Below are 18,432 nucleotides of genomic sequence, written 5' to 3'. Positions count from 1 at the left end.
CTTGCTCTTTCTTTGGCAGTACTTACATAAAATCTTTTAGACAGGTTATTTGCTCAAGGAATTTGAAGGTAGGGCAGTCTTTGGGTAATACATTCTTTGTGACCTGGATGCCTGGTCCTGCTAGCGCTTTCTGTGTCTGAAATGAGCTGAAAGAAGTCAGAAGATCCAGAAGGACAAGGCCAGATCTCCTCACTGCATCGGTTTGATTGTGACTGTATTGATGTAGTAGCCTTTCTCTGGGGATCACAAATTGCCATCTTGTGTTGCAGATTCTCCGCTCAGACTTACAGTGGCTGTACCTGGCTGCGCGGGATGATGGGTTCCTAAGAAAATCTTGGGTTTATGTATGTGGAGGACAATATTGCTCAAGTCCAACAATCGTAACAGTGTGAAGTACTTCAGGAAAAACTGTTTCTCTTTTGTCCCATCTGGACAATTTTCACCTTTCTGCTGCTTTGACCGACGTGGTGTTTGTCAGAGCAGTTGCTCTTTATGCTGGTATAACTGCATGTGTCTGGTTTCTGCACGTTGCCTGCCTCAGCAGGAAACTTGTAGCTTGTCACTCTTTGTGTTCTTGCAGTACTTCAAGGCTGGCTTCGAAGGACTTTGGTAGTAGAATATTCAACTACTATTTAGACATGATTCTTGTAGCTGCGCTTTCCCTTCCTTTAGTGATCCTTGTGTAAGCCTTTGTAGCCAGGACTTGATAAAAATTCACTCTCGCTGTCTTGCAAACACAGGAAGATGAAGCCCCTGTCACAGCAATGTAAAAATACTACAACAGGTAATTAAAAATTCAGCATTCCAACAGATGTCACTTCTCCCAGATAAGTAATTGCCAACCTGGAGATTCATGGCAGTGTTATCAAAAGACTTGCCCACTCCTAATCTCTTCCTTCATTTAGTGTTAAGCCATCTCTTCTCGTTCTGGTATCCCCAGGCTGTGTGTTCTCGCATCCTCGGTATTTGCTCAGCCCTCCTGATGATGAACTTGGAGCAGCAGCCGGGCCCTTTCCAGCTGTTCTGTGCCAGACAAGCTCTTCCAGGAGTCCCTCCTGCTCTTAACATGTCCCTGACTTTGGGCCTGGAAAAAGCAGGGGGCATTTTTATCTTAATCTCCTTGACTAAGTCTGTGCTTTTGTCAGGGTGATAGTGCACAAGCCTTTCGCACAGCTGTACTCACCAGCGCCTTCAGCGTTACGGGCTGTGATGAATAATCCACCCAGTGTTGCACTACACAGGATCAAGGCAGCTCTTGGATTATGTTTCTTTCTTGTTCTAAAAGTGTTTCTAGCCCTTCTCTCACCATTTCTCCTTTGATTTTTTTTTTCTTACATAGTCCAGTTGCATGTCTTCATAATTAAACTCCATGTTATTTAATGGATTTTTTTTTTTTTCCTTGAACGATTGAAGGGGGGAGTGCTCATAACCTATGTAGGAAGATAAAAAAGAGAGAATAATCTGCTTAAAATCGTAATACATGTTATATCAAATAGTTTCATCTAGTGAAGTTCACATATCTGCAGGATGCTGGGCAGCCTTTGTCACACAGACTGCTGTGTGTTGGGTATGACGGATTGTGGATTCTGCCTAAAGTTTGGTTCGTGCTTTTGACAAACTTTCCTTTCTGGACTGAGCATTTTGTTCTGGTCCTCAGTTGGGAAGAGTCACGCAGCAGACTTGACTCAACTGGAAGGGTCATCCCTGTTAATCATGGTAGTCAGTGATACTCAAGGATCTCCTCCCATGTAGTGTACACAGCAGTTCCTGGGGAGAAAAAACCGAGAGAGATGATAAATATTCTCTTAGAGTAAATCTTGTGACTCTTGCTCACCACCTTCTCTGCAGTACCTGGGGAGATGCAGATGGGCTGTACTTCCCTATTTCCTCCGGTTCTGGTGGTGCTGGGTGATGAAGCCGTCCTAACAGATGCTGTTCCTGATAACAGCTCCCTGAATCGGGCCCAGGGACAGCATAGCCCTCGTTCCCCTCTGGCCCTGGAAGGGAACAGCATGGCAGCAGGGCAGGTATAAAGGGATGTTCTCACTGTCCGACCCCTTTCTTCTCTGGGTCTCATGACCCTTTTCTGCTTTTTAGGGTCTCCAAGAGTTTAGAGACCTGGTGCTTAGAGATGTTTGTGATTAATAACCCTGGATGGACATGGCTTTTCTTCTGTGAATGCTTTTATTTTTTTCATGCTCATGTAATTTCTGGTTATCAAAAACATCTTGTGACAGTCAATATTGCGGTTTAGATGTGTGCGTGTGTATACACATAAATATATATTTATTTTAGAAACTTGTGCCTTTCCTGGAAGATGCTGCAGAACTTCCACAAAAAATAGTAAAACATTGTAGACCATAAAACAGCCTGTGTTGTACCTGAGACTTTAAATTAGTTTTATTGTTCAGCTTACTATGGATTTTGGAACTCCCGATGTGATGTTGCACATCCTTTACAGATACCTATTTTTAACATAGAATGGTAAATTAAAATTTATTTTATAGTGTTCACATTCCAGTCATGCTGGCATATCCTGCTGGGATGTTGTTTTCCTCTTTTGTTTAAGTGACATAGTGTGGATTAAATTGGAGCCAGCATTGTAAGAGATTTCTTTCCTTTTCTGTTCAGGGTTCTCAGACCTAATTAATATTGGCTTGAGTTTAGAGAGGTTTTTAATATTAGCCAATTTGTTAACACTTATAAGCCGCTCATTTGATACAAAGCTTTTAGATAAAAATGAAAATGATGATTTCAGTGTAAAGAGGATTTTTCAGAAGTGCCTACATGACCTGTGGATAGAAAACTCATTCAAAATTGGGATTTGTTCTCTTTTAGTATGGGCATGGGGGAGACCTTACTACAATAGCTATTGCAACACAACTGAATAGTTTATCCACAATTGCTTTGTGTTCTGGAAAAAAAGCCTAATTTTATTCTGTAATAACCAGTGCTTTTCCAAGGCTGAGTAGCTGTTCCAGAATACTATTTAATCTGAAAGGGTGTTCTCAACAATAGCTTATTCTACTATAGCTAACTGAGGTTTTCCCATGTATGGAAGCCCTAGGCTGCTTGGATGCTTTTGAATATTCTATTATTTGTGAGTCAAGTTTGACTTACAAGAAATCATAAGCAGACTTTTGAGAAGTTTAGATTTTATTTTAGTTTTTGGTGGCATCCAACAAAGTTGAATTGTGTGTAATTGCAGGTACCGCTCCGGAGGAGGGAAGTGTCAAAATCAACTGACTGTGAATGAGCTCCGGTTGTTTGTGAGGCAGCTGTATGCTCTGCCGTGTGTCCTCAGTCAAACTCCATTACTGAAGGTAACTTGGAAAATTCTAGGGGAAAGAAGACGAGCATATTTGTCGTAGTGATGTATTCGCACTGCATTAATCTCCTATCTCACCATTTGCTCCAAGAATAAATACATTTAAACTGGCTAGACCTGGGAACTTGTGCACAAGTTGCCTAAGGACGGAGCTCTCTGACCTGCTAGTGTTCAGGGTCAGGAGATTTTTTTACTACATAGGGGAATCAAAATGTTGCTGTTGCACAAAGTAATGTGAAAGAAGCAGCAGGATGACCTGGGTAACTACAGATTAAAAGTTTGGGGTCAGTTAACTAGTGTCCTCTTAAGAGTGAAGCCAGGTTTATCTGAGAACGTTCCAAACTCTATAATGCTCTGGGTGACAGTTCTCCATTCATATCACTTTCCTCCTTTGTTAATCCAGAATCGGCTTTCTCACAGTCTTGTAATGAGACACCTCCTCGTGCTGTCAACCCAGGAAACACCGTACACCCTGAGCCAAAGCTAGCAGCCTAGGCTACCTAAATGCGTGTTCCAGCAGAGTACCTGCTGCTGACATACTGTCAGCTAGTGCTGCCCACCAGACAATCAGCCTTCAGACAAGTTGAAAGTAATTCCAGATTTAGTTTCAGAATTTGCCAAAATGTTGCATATCACACTGAGGAGTACTCCCCCCGCCTTCCCCCCACCCCCCCCAAAAAAAAAAAAGGAACAGAAATTCAGGGCAGCTGCAGTTTCTGTCTTAAAGGAGAACGGCTTTGCATATTTGTGACTCTCAGAACCAGGAGATGGAGCGTCTGGCTCCTGAACCACCTCTTAGGTGCCCACACAAGGCTGAGAGACCAGACAGTGTTGTGTAACTGAATCAGAACAGACCAGTTCAACCCAGTTTTCTGACAATTTCTTTTGAAGCTTTATCAGGTCCGGAATGTGTGAATCAAATTTTATGTAATCCTATTTACAGTTAGTTGTTCATAGCATTGTAACTCTGTGAAGTTATTTAACTATTTAAAAAGCAGAAGTTCAGAAATGCCAGACGTGCAAACAGTTCTCCATCTGGCATTCTTGAACAGGGAAATATCAAATACACGTGGTCAGGGTATGTCATTCTCAACAATCCTAAATTATATGTAGTCATGCAAATTAGACTGTTAATATAAATGACCAACAGTTACTGGAGATAGGTTCACAATTTAAAATATCGCTAAAAAGGCTTTATTTCCATTTGCCTACCCTGCAAACAACCTCATTGGCAAAATACCAAGATGGCAGCTGTGAAGGGAGAGCTCACTGCGGGAACAGTGTTTCAGCCAGAACTAGAAGCCTTGGGCAGGGTGGCTAGGTACAGAATAATGCCAGCCTTCGTGGTGGGATTACTCTCCCTGACTGACCGTTATCCTGGGTGAAGTGCAGCCACAGATACACCTTTTGGGGGGTAATTAGCTGTTGAACATACAGAGAGAGAGAGAAGGTGTTGTGCTGCATGAAAGAGTAAAATGCCTGTGGCTTACTGAGACTGCATGGTCCAGGTCAAAAACCTTCACAGTGCAGCAGAAATAAACCCCAGAAGCTCCCTGCCCTTCCCAGCATTCTTCAAAGCCGTGTTAATCTTAACCTTGCTGGTTTTCAGCCTTCTTAATCATTCCACAACAAAGCCAGAAAACAGCACCAAGGAAACGTTTACATTTTCCCTTTAGATCCTTTCTATTTTTCTGAGACCTCTTTTTGATACCTGTCTTAGTTCAAAGGAGTTTAGAGTGGAATTCTCTTGTTCTGCGATCCTCGAGCTGGTACATGAGGAGATGCTGACATATGCACTACGTGTTGAAGACACACTGAGTGTTCCAAATGTCATGATAATTTGCCATGCATGTTGTGTGCATTGCAACGTGGTGTTTGCCAGAAAGCTTGCACATACATGTTTGAGAGATGGCAGTGGGTTTTCTTCTTGTTTATTGTTGCATTTGGATATTTCAGGATCTTCTTGATCGTGTGGAAAGTTTTCAACAGCAAAGCCAAAAACTCCTTTCTGAAGAAATGCCCAGTGCTGCAGAGCTTCAGGAGCTGTTGGATGTCAGCTTTGACTTCGATGTTGATCTACCCCAACTGGCTGAACTGCGGACACGCCTGGAACAGGCACGCTGGCTCGAGGATGTGCAGCTGGCTTCCTCAGACCAAAACTCTCTTACTCTAGATGATATGAGACGTCTTATAGACTCAGGTGTTGGACTCGTTCCCTACCCAGCAGTCGAGAAAGCAATGGCGAAGCTGCAGGAGCTCCTTACTGTATCCGAACACTGGGATGACAAAGCCAGAAATCTGATAAAGGCCAGGTAGGAGCTTAGAGTTGCATTTTGTAGTACCATGAGCTGTTTAAGATGGAAATAGTTGGCTTTCCTTCTGAAGGGGTTTCTTTTGTTCATCCAGTTCACAACAGGAAGGCAAAACTTGTCCAGAAGGGAAAGGGTTGGAGAAAGGGGATGAGTGACTGAGCGATTTTAAATGTTGCTGTTGGCTTGCTTCACTGTCATTGTGCAAACTCTGCGTTTGCCACAAGGAAGGGTTTCCAGACACCTCTTCCTTTCTTTCCACCTTCTTCCCACCCCCAGTGTCAGGCTGGAGGATGCATGGCCAGATGGAGCTTAGATAGATATCACCAACTGATAAAATTTTATTATATGGATTATTTCTAACACTGAGGAGGTTTTTCCAGATAGTTGGTGCAGGGGAGAAGGAAATAAGCCAAATACATCCTTACTGAAAAAAAATTTCTTACTCATTGCTTTGCCTTTCTGATTTATCAAGTAAAATGGGGGAGAGTGCAGTCTACTGAAAATTTAGAAAGGTGGCACAAACTCGTATGCGAGGTTTCTTCCCTCAGGATTCCTGATTTTTATATTTTTTGTTATTTTTTAGTTCCCCCCCCACCCCGGCCTCATATTATGAAAGTATTTGATTGTTTCTTACCCATTAGTAACCATACTGTTTTAAAACAATAACTTCATAGAGCACAGAACTGGAATAAGCTTGGGTTTAACCCCCAAAATGGGGATGCACTTGTGTTTATACTTTTCTAAAACAGAATCAAACTCTGAAATACAGAAAAGTCGTCTTCAAGTTTTTTAGCCTTCTGATGTAGAATCTCTTAGCTGGTGCTACTTCAGGGTTCGGTGTGCGTTTGAGGATCTGAGGTTCTATCATTCAAAAGTTAGTAAATGTTAAATCTCCCTTAAGCCCAAACGTGTGAATATTTCTAGTAGGACTCTGTCGGAAGCAAATACATTTCTAAAAGCCTGCCTGCACTACCAGTGGCCTGGTGGGGCAGTGTACATCTCGGGCACTGGGCATAACGTCGTTATTTGCTGTAACCCTTTGGTTTTAATAAGCCAGATGAGTAGAACCACCCCATTGTGCTGCAGTGTTTTACATTCCAAGATGTTTTGTTTACATAGACCACGGCAGTCGCTGAGCAGTCTTGTAGCAGCAGTGAAGGAAATAGAGGAGATCCCAGCCTATCTCCCGAACGGTGTCGCGCTGAAAGACACGGTGCAGAAGGCCAAGGACTGGTTGCAGGAAGTGGAAGCCCTGCAGGTACGTGAACTGGCCCTTCTTGGTGAGTGGCAGTTGCCCTGTCAGGTTAACAGTACGTATGTTTGGTGCTTCAGCTTCCCACTGAATTAAGAATGCTTCATCTGTGACTTCTGTTGCTCAGATGTGGTGCTATTATGTTACTTGTGTTTCTGGGCCTGATTTGTATTCCTTCACCTTTGCAATTAACTGACTGCAATAAAACCTCTAAAGAAGCTATTAAGAAAAATCTAAAATTGAAAAGATATACTATGGAACTTGAAGTTTTGCTCAGTTGCTTAGTAACAATTACTTGGTAATTCATTCGCTGTTTCCACATCTGCATCGTCAGTGATATTTCAGACATCCTGTGATGGAGAGGTATTCCCTCACTTGTTTGCCATTAAGCATGGCTGGTCTCGAGGCTGTTCCTTGTTCTATTCCTGTATGGCCAGCCTTTGATTTCCAAGATTATAATTTTGTAGTAGTTCTGTTTGAATTTTGAGGTGGAAGTTACTTGATTTCCTCTTCGTCCTTCCCTCTTTCCACCATCCTGTTCCATTTTTAAGGCTCCTTCCAGCTTTGTGTGATTTCCATGTTCATGCTCTGAAATAAGTCTTCAACTGAGCAAAAAGTTGATGGTGGAGAATGAAAAGCAGAGTCTGATACAGACCTGTGCAGGGTTTCATCTTGGCTTCTGATGCTTCCCACTCTTTTATTTATTTATTTTTAAACTTTTCAGACACTTATTTGTGGATCCAATTCCCTTTATTGTTTTTAGAGGTGGTGGGTTTTTTTTTAGGTTCTTAGTGGCAGCTTAACTCTCCTCTCTTCTCTCTCCCACCCTTGTGTTAGCATACTCACTTGTGCAGCCAGACACCATGCGGTTCCAGTGAGAATTGTGGCCGGGGCTGACTCTGAAGTGGTTGATGGCTCAGCCTCGCAAGTACTCGAGCCAGGGGCAGGAAAGGTGGGACTGGGGTAGCCCTGACTTCAGGTTTTGATACAAGCTGCCAAGTATTTTCTTATATTTTTGTTTGTCCTCATGTTTTCTTCATAAAGTGAACTCTGATCTGACTTACTGTATCTTCAGGTCCATCTGACCTAAATTGGGCTTTCAATAAAAACTTCTGAGTTCAAGAAGCTTTTATTGAAAAAAACCTAGTTGTCCTGAGCCTTAAAATTTTGAAGGAATAAAGTTCATGTAATACTGACTTCTGTTTGAGGACTATCATGAGAGGACATAAGTGAATTGTTCTTGGCATTGCAACTTCTTGGTTTGGATTCTGAAATTCTGCCTCCTGTACATGGAGAAATGCATCTTCACGTGCCAAGAATTTTTGCTTCAATTTTATGAAGATTGTAGTAAATGCTCGCAGTTGTTGTGACTTGCAGGGAAGTTCTTGGTATCAGCGCTTTGAGATTTGCTGCTAGAGATGTTTGGGTTGTTCTGGATGACTCCTTGTTTTAGAAATTACCTCTCGGTAATTTCTAGCTGCTTTGCTGCCGGACCTCTGGTAACTGGTGGTCTGAGGCGTAGGCTGCTGAGCGAGCGTACAGAGCTCGCGTTCAAATGGCATGTTGGGTACTTGAGGTGGTTCCTTGCTCTTGGTGTGGCAAGGACTAGGTTAGACTTGTCTTCTGGGTCTATTCCAAAATTATTTTGAATTTCTGCTGTGAACGCAGATTGTTAGATTGGGAGTCTGCTTACGTTGATGGCAGGTTTTGTTTTGTTTTGTTTTTTTTAAACTGTCATTTGGTAAGTATATTCTCCCCCTCCCCAAGTGTTTTATTAGTTTTGTCTGTGTACTTAATGACTGGAGCATGAGAAGCACAAATGTTGGAATAACAGCTATGGAAGTGACTGAAGTGTCCAAGCAGTAAATTCATTCTCACAAGCTCTACCTTCAGTTAATCTAAATGATGTGCTGTGACTCATGGAAGTGGTATGTCTTGTATGCATCGAGCATTTCTTGATTTATAACCTGACAGGTTGGAGGACGTGTGCCTGTACTAGACACGCTAGCAGAACTTGTCACAAGAGGTCGATCTATTCCAGTGCATCTGGAGTACCTGCCGAGGCTGGAGTCCCTGGTGTCGGAAGTTCAAGCGTGGAAGGAGTGTGCAGCGAGCACGTTTCTGTGCGAGAACTCCCCTTATTCTCTTTTGGAGGTAAGAGATCTCAGCCCTGGAGAAGACTGCCATTCATGCCACAGCAAAAGCACATCAGAGTTACAGTAACTAACTCATGAAGTAGCAGTAAATATTAAGTATATTTGCAGAATTGTTTTAGGATTATTTTACTTACTTTAACATAATTTTCATTAGATTGACCTATACTTCTAATGATAATTTTAAACTTTTTAAATGCTTAAGATTTAGCTATACTTTCTCTATTGTTTTTAATCAGTGGCTGTCAAGAGCATGCTTTGCCAGTCTGACATTTTCAATATGAATGTGGGAATATTGACATGTTTGTGGCACTGAATTTACACTGAATTTTTAACCTTCCAGCTCTCCCCATGTTCCAGATAACCTCATCCTAGTCCCCCAAATCTTTGATGGAAAAAACTGCAAGAATCCCTGTTCTAACCTGTGTGGCTGTGTTAGGGCAGGACGAATGCATTAAAAATGTTGCTGACAGCCCTGCTTTTCTGTCCATCAGGTGTTATGTCCCCGCTGTGATATCGGAATGCTGACTCTGAAGAGAAAGCAGAAAAAGTTGAAGGAGCCAGTGCCAAGTGGAAAGAAGAAAAGCACTAAGCTAGAGACTCTGAGTGACTTGGAAAGAGCGCTCTCTGAGAGCAAAGATACTGCATCTGCGGTATGTGCTTTAAGATTTTTTTCGAACTGGAGTTTCTTCTAAGTTCTTTGAATGTTTATGTTTGCCTCTCGTGCAGGAGTGTTATCTTCCACTCTTCCCTGTTTGCACTGCTGTTCTGCAGAAGGACTTCTATGACTGAGCTTTTCTGTGCCGGCTTCAGATTTCCCCAAATTGTTTTTAGTGGAAAAAATGTGTGTTGTCTTTGTGTGTGAAGTAGCCTTACAGTTTGCCAGGCAATGCCTGTAGCCTAACAAAGCATAGGACAATAAAAAATTGAGGCCTGTTTTCATCCACCATACCAAAACTTTATTAAAGGTAAGATAGGGTTTTCCCAAGTCTGATCCTTTCAAAGAACACAATAACCCAGCACCATTTATAATTAAAATAAACACCATAAATCATTAAATAAAACCTCGCACATTATGAAGTCAATAAAACGCTGGTTCTGGATGGAGCAGACTTAGTCGCTGGTGGTGAAGTGCTTCGTCCCAAAAGTTCTGTGTCAGAGCCAACACTACGGTCAGGTTAAACAGTGTCCTGTGGCTAGTGAGGAGCAGCAGACTGATTTGGTAGGGTTTGAATATAATTGTCCCTTCAGGTATGGGACACTGAAGTTTTAACCTATGGCAACTACTTGAAACTTGTACGTTCCGTGCTGTGGTTTTGGCCTTCCTTGTCTGGAAATCCAGACTTAGAGACTGCAGCCCTACAAGTGCTGTAAGGAGAAGAGACCGGTTCCTTTGAATCGCACACTCTTCTCCCCTTTGGCTAGGTAATCCCTTGGTAAGGGCTGGGGGGTTGGCAGAGAAGGATACTCGCATGGGCTGTACCCAGGAAAATGCGGTTGTTCAGTGTGTCAGGTTTTGTCTCTGACACGAGGGGACAAGAATCCTCTTACAGTGGAGGTTTTTGGATACTTTCACAACTTGACGCTGTAGCTGCAGTGCTCAGCACCTGTCCATACGTACTGGTGTGCTGTGCCCGAGTCCCATATTGCCCAGGCTGGACACAGGTCCCTCGGTTTTGCATAGTTGGTTTTTCTCTAGTCATCACATTTCAAAGCCATGATGTGTGAAGTAACTGTTTTGTATATATTTATAAACCTTCCTGTATACATTTATATACGTAATAAAATGTGTAGAATTTATTAGTCGCAGCTGCTACTAACAGCCTTTATGAAACTGAAACATACTGCTATCTTTAATAGCAGTTAATGCTAAAGATTCCTGAAAAAAAAGCATCCTGAATGCATCTGAATTTCACGTGGTGTTCACAAACCCTGGAGTGAGTACCTAGGTCAGGGCGCAGCCCTGTGCACTTGCAGCGTGTGCAAGGGGTTATCTGGGATGCATTTGTACGTCTGAACGCTGTCCAGATGTGCGTTACCATTTTACAGAGTCAGACTAGGTATTGGAGAGAGACGTTCTTAGAGAAGTACCGGCAAGCCAAATCTGCCCTTGTTTCAGGATGTAAGCTGCTTTAGTGAAGATAATGGTTTTGTAGTGCAAAAGATGAAGGATTTGGACCAGAGCAGAAGGGAGTTAGGAGTTTATTTCTTGCAAAGGAATAAGCTTTGTATCTCTGGGCTTGATGAGAAAATGGAAGGAAACTGAAGTCACATTGCTGCACATTCTCGTAACTGCTTTGCTTCAAACGTTCAAAGCCTGGAGGGCGTGCAGGGGTGAGGAGCCTCTTACCAATCTGAAGAGTGCGATTGTGTGGAGGTCAGCCTGTTTCTAATGAGGAATGTTCCTCTCACGATTACATACCTTTCTTTGAACTCCCTTTTAGATGGCTACGCTTGGGGAAGCTCGACTGAAGGAGATGGAAGCGTTGCGTTCTCTGCGAGCAGCAAACGAAGTGAAGGTGCTGTCTAGTGAAGAGGACACAGAGCTGAAAGTCTGTCTGTGCCAGAAGGAGCCGGCAGCTCCAATGATACAGTGTGAACTCTGCAGAGGGTTCTTCCATACCGGTTGTGTTTCGGTGCCCAACGTTTTGCAGGGACCTCGTGTGTGGCTGTGTCCGCACTGTCATCGATCTGAAAAGCCACCGTTAGAAAAGATCTTACCATTGCTGGCCTCCTTGCAGCGTATCCGTGTGAGGCTTCCTGAGGGAGATGCCTTACGGTATATGATCGAGAGAACTGTGAACTGGCAGCACAGAGCACAACAAATGTTATATTCAGGGAATCTAAAACTTGTACAAGACAAAGTTGGCTCAGGATTATTGTACAGCAGATGGCAAGCCACGGCAGGCCAATTGCCAGAGACAAACAAGGTGAGGCTGAGCTGCATCTGGGTTTCCTGGCATTGGGTGGTGTGCGGTCAGCAAGAACAGTCAGTAACGCCTCTCTGGGTTCTGGGTTCATTGCATCTGCGTAGAAATACTGGCAAGGCAGATTATTTACATGTTGCTTTACAGCTATAAGGAGTTGGGGTTCTGCCGTGATGGTTAGCCAGGGGGTCTGTGTCCTCCAGCAACAGCTTTGTGTTCTCCTTCTGGTGGAGTCCTGGGAACAGTTACTCCTAAAGGGCCTATTTTATTTTCCCTTCTCTTCCTAGCTCCTATGCTCTAGTGTGACACTGAACAACAGAGTTGCTGAAGCCGTTGTTTCTGGAGTGCTTAGTATTCCATTAATCTTTATATTCTGTTCTTACAAGTATTTCAATGTAGTTTTTTAAAGTGTTGAGAACTAGTAACAGAGGCACAAACCATACAGTTTGTTACCAGCTTAGCTCTCAGATGAGGTTGTTTTCAACAGCGTATCTTCATCCGCTACTGCTCCTCCTTCCCCTTACCACTTCCACCAGAACTCCCAAGCTGAATATTCTGCTGATATTACTGAGTTAAGCTACAGCAGCTGTTTCAGGTGTGGTCATGAGGGAGTTTCAGACTTCCTCAGTGAAGATCTTTCAGCAAAAAGCGCAGGGAAAGTGGGAAATGGGTTAAGCATTTCTAGTTTTCCTGAGATGATAAATCTGAAGTAAAGGTTTGTGCAGCATAACGAACATAAAACACCCCAAAATGAAATGCACTCTGTTGCTTTTACTTTGTTTGAAACACCTTAGTTTTGCTAGTCCAACCCTGTTAGTTAGTCTGTGTGTTTTCTGTTTTCATGCTCAGTTATGTTAAAACATAAGATGTGCCACGCATGCATGAAGAGGTGTATGGTAGCTGCTTCTCAGGTAACTCAGCCATACCAAGTTGCTTGTGTTGACCAAATTTTTCAAGTAGGCAAGCCTAGTTTTAGAAATTAAAAATACGTTTAGGTATCTAAGAGAATTTTTCTGATAATTTAGGTTTGAAAGTATCTTTTTACTAGACCAGTTAGTGTAGCTGAAAAAAATTGGGCAAGATTTTGGTCATGTAAGTTGATGTTTGGGCCAGAAATGGAAACAGTAAGCTTAGTTTTAGTAGTTTGGCCTGGTACCGTGAGGTTCCTGTGACCTGAAAGCAGTCTAACCATTTTTGTGTTGTCCAAGTGCGTCAGCTTGGGTCCCTTGCTGGGCCTGAGCTAAGGAGCCTTCCTGGACATGGTGGTACTGAGGGCAGGTCAGAGGTGGCCTCCAGAGCCATCTCATCACAGGTGCTGAGCTAATAAAACTTTGGTCTCAATGGGTTTGAGGTGTTTTTTTAGTGAATCCAGTGTCTCAGCATTGCTGTCCTGTCCTGTAACCATTCTATTTTCCCTGTTATCTGGAGTAATCCAACACTGTCCTTCCCCCAGAGAAGCTCATAGCAGCAGCCACTGGAGTTGGGCTTCTTTGGCACTGAACAAAGTTAAGAATGTGGAGCACTTAGACGAGTTTGAAAAATTCACTTGAATAACAGCTGTGAGAACTGATGAAAGGGGCCCAGACGCTTGAATTGGAGAGGCAGGCGATATTTTGGAAGGTATATGCTGAGATCCTTTCTGACACTCCTGAGTCCAGAACTGACACTTGCTGGCTTGCATACGCGGACTTTGCATAAGTACGCGCACATTTTGCCATCAGCACGTCACGTGCGCGCTGAGGTAAAGAGAAGTGCTTCAGAACAGTCTGGTGTCTCATCAGATCACGGCAGGGAGAAATCACTTCTTTATGGTGAACAAAGGAGGAAACTGTAATTTTACCCTGAGTCAACTCTAGAGCTGAAGCCTTTGCTTCCACAAGTCTGGGATCATCCCTGCGGTGACTCTGCCTGTGTCATCTCTGCTCCTCAGGCTCTTTCTCCTCTGGTAGAGCATGCTGCTGGATGCACTAGGGTTGGTTTCTGATCTCTTTGGAAATGGTAATTCACAGCTAAGAATTCTGGCAATAAAATTGCTTTTGCCTATTTCCAGGTGTAGGATGAAGGATTTAGGTGTATGAGGCTGAACAGTTTCCAGGTACACAAGATTGAAGCAATTATAGGAGAAACAAGTATTGATTCTAAATTGTATCTCAAAACTACATGTTAAGTGAAAATATCTCTGTGTGGTTTTTTTTTTCGTAGGTTTCCCAGACAATTGGAGCAATGTCATTCTCCATGCCTCATGACTGGGATAACAGAACCATATATTTACATTCTCCATTTTCTACAGGACAGCACTGCATCCCACTTCATGGTTTGTAATCTTTACTTTGATTTTTTTTTTTCCCCCCTCTTCCTTTTTTTGCCCCATGTTTTGTAGAGAAGAGAGGGTGTCCTGGTCAGAGGAGGTGGCTCAGGTGGGGAGGCACGTGACTGTGCAGTGTGTCTGCTTGCTTCTTCATCCCCTCAGCAACTTTGGAACTTAATGTCTAACTTTGGCAGAGGGTAAATTTCTCAGCAACACAAATTTCCCACATACAAGAAAAAGATGTGATGCAGTAGGACAAGAGGTATCAGTCCCCAGTGCGCAGCTTGCAGGAGGGGAGAGACCACTGAAATTGTGGGAGGTGGATGGGAACAGTGTAGGGAAGTAGTGCTGAAGACCACACGGTAATTAACCCATAGGACACGAGTCCACCTAAGTTTTGCTGTAGCACAACTGTCACAGAGTCAGAGACCTGAGTTTTCTGATCTGCTGTGGCTGCTGTTGGTCACTCAGCGCAGGTTCTGCATGCTTCCTAGCTCAGACTTTGTGTTTATTGCACTAACACAGACATGCTAGAAATCACATCATTTTATGATTCTGTAAAAGCAACTATTATTTCTTTCCTCCTGGTGCATAATGTTCTAGGGACACAGGTTTAGTCTTCATGTTTTCGAGTCAGTGCAGCTTAGTCCATACTAATATTACACGAGGCACTTAAACTTCGGTTTAATGTTACAGTTAAGATCAAATGAGGCAGTCCTTTGTACTACCAGGTTTCTTTTTCAGGCCTTATTTGAGTTGTACTGAATACTGTATTAAAAAAAGTTATTTACACAATGATTTTGGCCTCCCCAAGCTGTGACTGTTTCAAAAGCCCAAGGCAAGTTCTGAAGCTCAGCAGCAGCAGTGGGTGATGACTATACAGCACGACGCAGTTGCAGAGCTTGTCCTCTCAACTTTTCTTCCTCTCCTGTCTTGGCTTCGCTTACGGATTCCACTCAGTTTGTTCATCTTACCCACTTGTTACGTAGTGAGGGATCGTAACACTTCTTGTAGCTTCAGAAGGAAGAGAAATTACCAAGAATGATGGCAATGGCTTATCCTTGAACCAGCAAGGAAGGAAGCCTGGAAGGGTACTGAGCTACAGTGCAGTAACTTCTATACAAGCCTTTATCTTCATTTTTAACAGCAGGGTTAAAAAGAAGCAGTGAGGAGGGAACAGATAAGAGTGAAATCATACAGTTGCAGATTTTTAAAAAGTCATTCACAGGGTTTTTTTATGTGCTACCAGAGAAGAATTTTCATTATCTGTGCAGTTCTCATCCGTGCTGACACTGAAGAATTCCTTTTTTCCTCTCTCCCTGTCTTTCATAATAGTCATTAGCACAGAGCTGGATGAGCTGATGATGGAAGCCCAGCTGCTACAGGTTTCTCTGCCTGAAATACAGGAGCTGTACCAGATTCTATTCACAAAGCAAAGCCCTGTTTTGCAGACCGAGCAGCGGTCATTCGTTGGACCAACAAATGAAAAGGCAAGTGTCTGGCCATAGGAATGAGTTTGGGGTCACTTGGGAGTAGAGGCTCTTCCTGAACCCATAAGCTTTACAAAGAGGTTTGTGTGTGCCTGGTCTTCCATGAAAATACATCTTCCTTGTTCAAAAGGGGTCAAGAAGTTGATAACAAATTTGTTATTCAAACTATTGAATGTGATTTGTGGCCTAATGCATTTTTGCAATTTGAATCTGGGGTTTATGGTCACTCTCTGTATTGTTAAATACATTATCCTAATTTGACTCTTGCCCTGTGTTGAAGAGGCTTTCTGAGAGAGCTGCTTCTGAAGCAGTGGACTCAGGCAAGAAATAAGAATCTTTTTTTCCATAAATCCTGTCACTGGGCTGTGACCCTATCCTTTGCTCCCCTTATACATCCCACATAGGCTGAAAAGGCAGCACCCTGTCAAACACTGCAGTTTTACTGAAGTCTGTTCCTAAAAGCAGGATATAGAATAATGATACAATGAGTGCTAGTTGCATACTTAAAATTTTGCCAAAATATCTTTCCAATAGAACGAGTGCTGCCGGGGAAAAAAGGATGGAATTAGTTACACGGAGAGAAAACTAAAGCGGCGTTTTGAGAGAGAGAGCTTCTGTGATGAGAAGAGAGCAAGAGTAAAAAAAGTGAGAACACCAAAAAAGAAGAAACTGAAACTGAATCACTCAAAGGATCTCTGCACTAACAAACTGGAGCGAGAGCGGGAACGTCTCTTTGAGATGCAGCGTTCCAGTGAAAGCCACTTGCTTCCCTCAGATATGTCATTCTCTGAGCAGGAGGACTCTGAGGATGAAGATGCCATCTGCCCTGCTGTGAATTGTCTCCAGCCTGAGGGAGATGAGGTCAGTAGAGGCAGGGCGCTCTGGTGTTCTGAACACTGGGATCTAGGAGGTTCAGCTGCCCTGAATCTGCTCGACTGCGGAAATACTATTTACAAAGAGAGCACGAGGCACTCGGTAACCCAGAGACAGTGTCTGCCACTGCTGGGACACGTTTAGTACCAATCCTTCCCACCTTCTCCCAGCGCAGCCAGGCCTCATCAAAACATCTCCACAGAATCGGGAGGAGGATGTGGGGCTGTGCAGACACTGTATCCATCTCTGCTCTTGAAATAGGGGTGGAGATAGGCTCTGTGGGTTGCAGCCTTTCTGTGGATGGGGCAGTGCCTTGGAGCTCTGCACGGGCCCGTCCGTATTGGAAAAAGAAGAGGGGCATCCCCTGATGCCTGGGAAGGCCGTGGTGAAGTTGCCACCTATAACCTTGCTATAGGTGGGAAAGGAACAGTAGGGCTACGGGAAGTGTACGAAGCTCCTACGCTTCGGAGGAGCTGGACTGCTGGAGTCCAGAGAACAGTGAGCACAGTTGAATATCCAGCACTAGCCAGTTGTAGTGTGGGACACTTCTCCTTTAAACAGATTAAGAGCCCAAAAGTGACTAATGAATGCTGCGTGTGTTTGCTTGGTCCTTCTCTGAACACCAGTGTGTCTGTTCTTCATTAGGTGGATTGGGTCCAGTGTGACGGCAGCTGCAACCAGTGGTTCCACCAGGTCTGTGTGGGCATCTCTCCAGAAATGGCAGAGAAGGAGGACTACATCTGCATCAGCTGCACTGGGAAGGACTCTCAATATCGGAAGTAAAACTCCCCATAAACCATTCAGGACTTGAATAAAGAAGGTTACCAGAGTTTTCCAATAAAGCCACAGGGCTGGTTTAAGAACCAGATTGCAAATGGTGCTACTTCTATCCTTATGGGATCATTTTCCAGAACTCAATTTTTGACACTTTTGTATTTTCCCTTGATCTGTTTGTGGTTGTTGAGGTTTGAGATGCTGACTGTTTAGCAGGGGTTTCCACCAATTCGGAAGGCATTTGAAACATGCACCTTTTATTGTACAGCATTAAATTACCTCTCTGGGATTTACCGGCGTATTTAATTCAGCTTGGTTTAGGTGCAAAAAAACCCTGCACCATGAATTTTCCAATAACTCCTCTTTTGAGGAAATCCCTGTTTACTCTGTTAACTCTTTGGAGACTTTAGGTTTTTTCCACTTTGTTTTTCGTAGACTAGGTTTATTTATCTGAGCAATAACTTCTATGTCTGGTTTCAGTGACTGGAATGACAATTCTGAACAGCGTGTTGCTTCTAGCATTGGTTGATGTACAGAAAGCAAATGTTAGATCCTAGTGTCACTGATGACCCAGTGATGTAGAAGACAGAAAAAAAAAAAAAAGGTCTGTAAAGTAATTGCCACAGCTGTATTTTGGCTTTCTCCTTTTTTGGGTAGCTTGTATCAAATGTTGCAGTTTATATTGTGGAATAAACCCCTGGTTATGTTATAAAATTAAATGTTGGTGTTTTTAGGGAGCTTGAAATGCAGTTTCATTACCCTCTGGACCAATATTGATTGCATCAATGAGTTCTCATTCAAGAGAAATCCACCTTTAAAAAAAGAAATGCAAAAGCCATGATATTTTCTTACCTTAGTCATATATTCAGGTGTGGAAGGAGAAGGCAGATCAAATGTTACTCACACCAAAAAGAAAAAAACAAACCCCACAACTTTTCAAGTCTTTTGCAAAGCTTTTCCAAACCAGAAATTATTTGCATGTTGGGTGAATAAAGGGTCAAAACTACGACTTGTG

General features: G+C 43.1%; 1 protein-coding gene across 1 annotated transcript in view; it reads left to right on the top strand.

Annotated features, from left to right (window-relative positions):
• The window catches only part of KDM5B (lysine demethylase 5B), a 57,988-nt gene extending 39,857 nt beyond the window's left edge, over nt 1-18,131 (top strand). Inside the window, exons 18-27 of the mRNA XM_075775856.1 lie at nt 3,209-3,323; nt 5,285-5,640; nt 6,760-6,898; nt 8,867-9,046; nt 9,540-9,698; nt 11,490-11,975; nt 14,175-14,286; nt 15,616-15,770; nt 16,305-16,631; nt 17,289-18,131. Coding sequence (XP_075631971.1) covers nt 3,209-3,323; nt 5,285-5,640; nt 6,760-6,898; nt 8,867-9,046; nt 9,540-9,698; nt 11,490-11,975; nt 14,175-14,286; nt 15,616-15,770; nt 16,305-16,631; nt 17,289-17,426 — 2,167 coding nt within the window. The 3' untranslated portion in view covers nt 17,427-18,131. The remainder of the gene's footprint in view (nt 1-3,208; nt 3,324-5,284; nt 5,641-6,759; nt 6,899-8,866; nt 9,047-9,539; nt 9,699-11,489; nt 11,976-14,174; nt 14,287-15,615; nt 15,771-16,304; nt 16,632-17,288) is intronic.
• The last annotated feature ends 301 nt before the right edge of the window (nt 18,132-18,432 follow it).

Source organism: Balearica regulorum, chromosome 25 (assembly GCF_011004875.1).
Source record: "Balearica regulorum gibbericeps isolate bBalReg1 chromosome 25, bBalReg1.pri, whole genome shotgun sequence".
Taxonomy (NCBI): domain Eukaryota; kingdom Metazoa; phylum Chordata; class Aves; order Gruiformes; family Gruidae; genus Balearica; species Balearica regulorum.
Note: the sequence above shows the minus strand (reverse complement) of the source record. Positions and strands in the feature narration are given on the sequence as shown.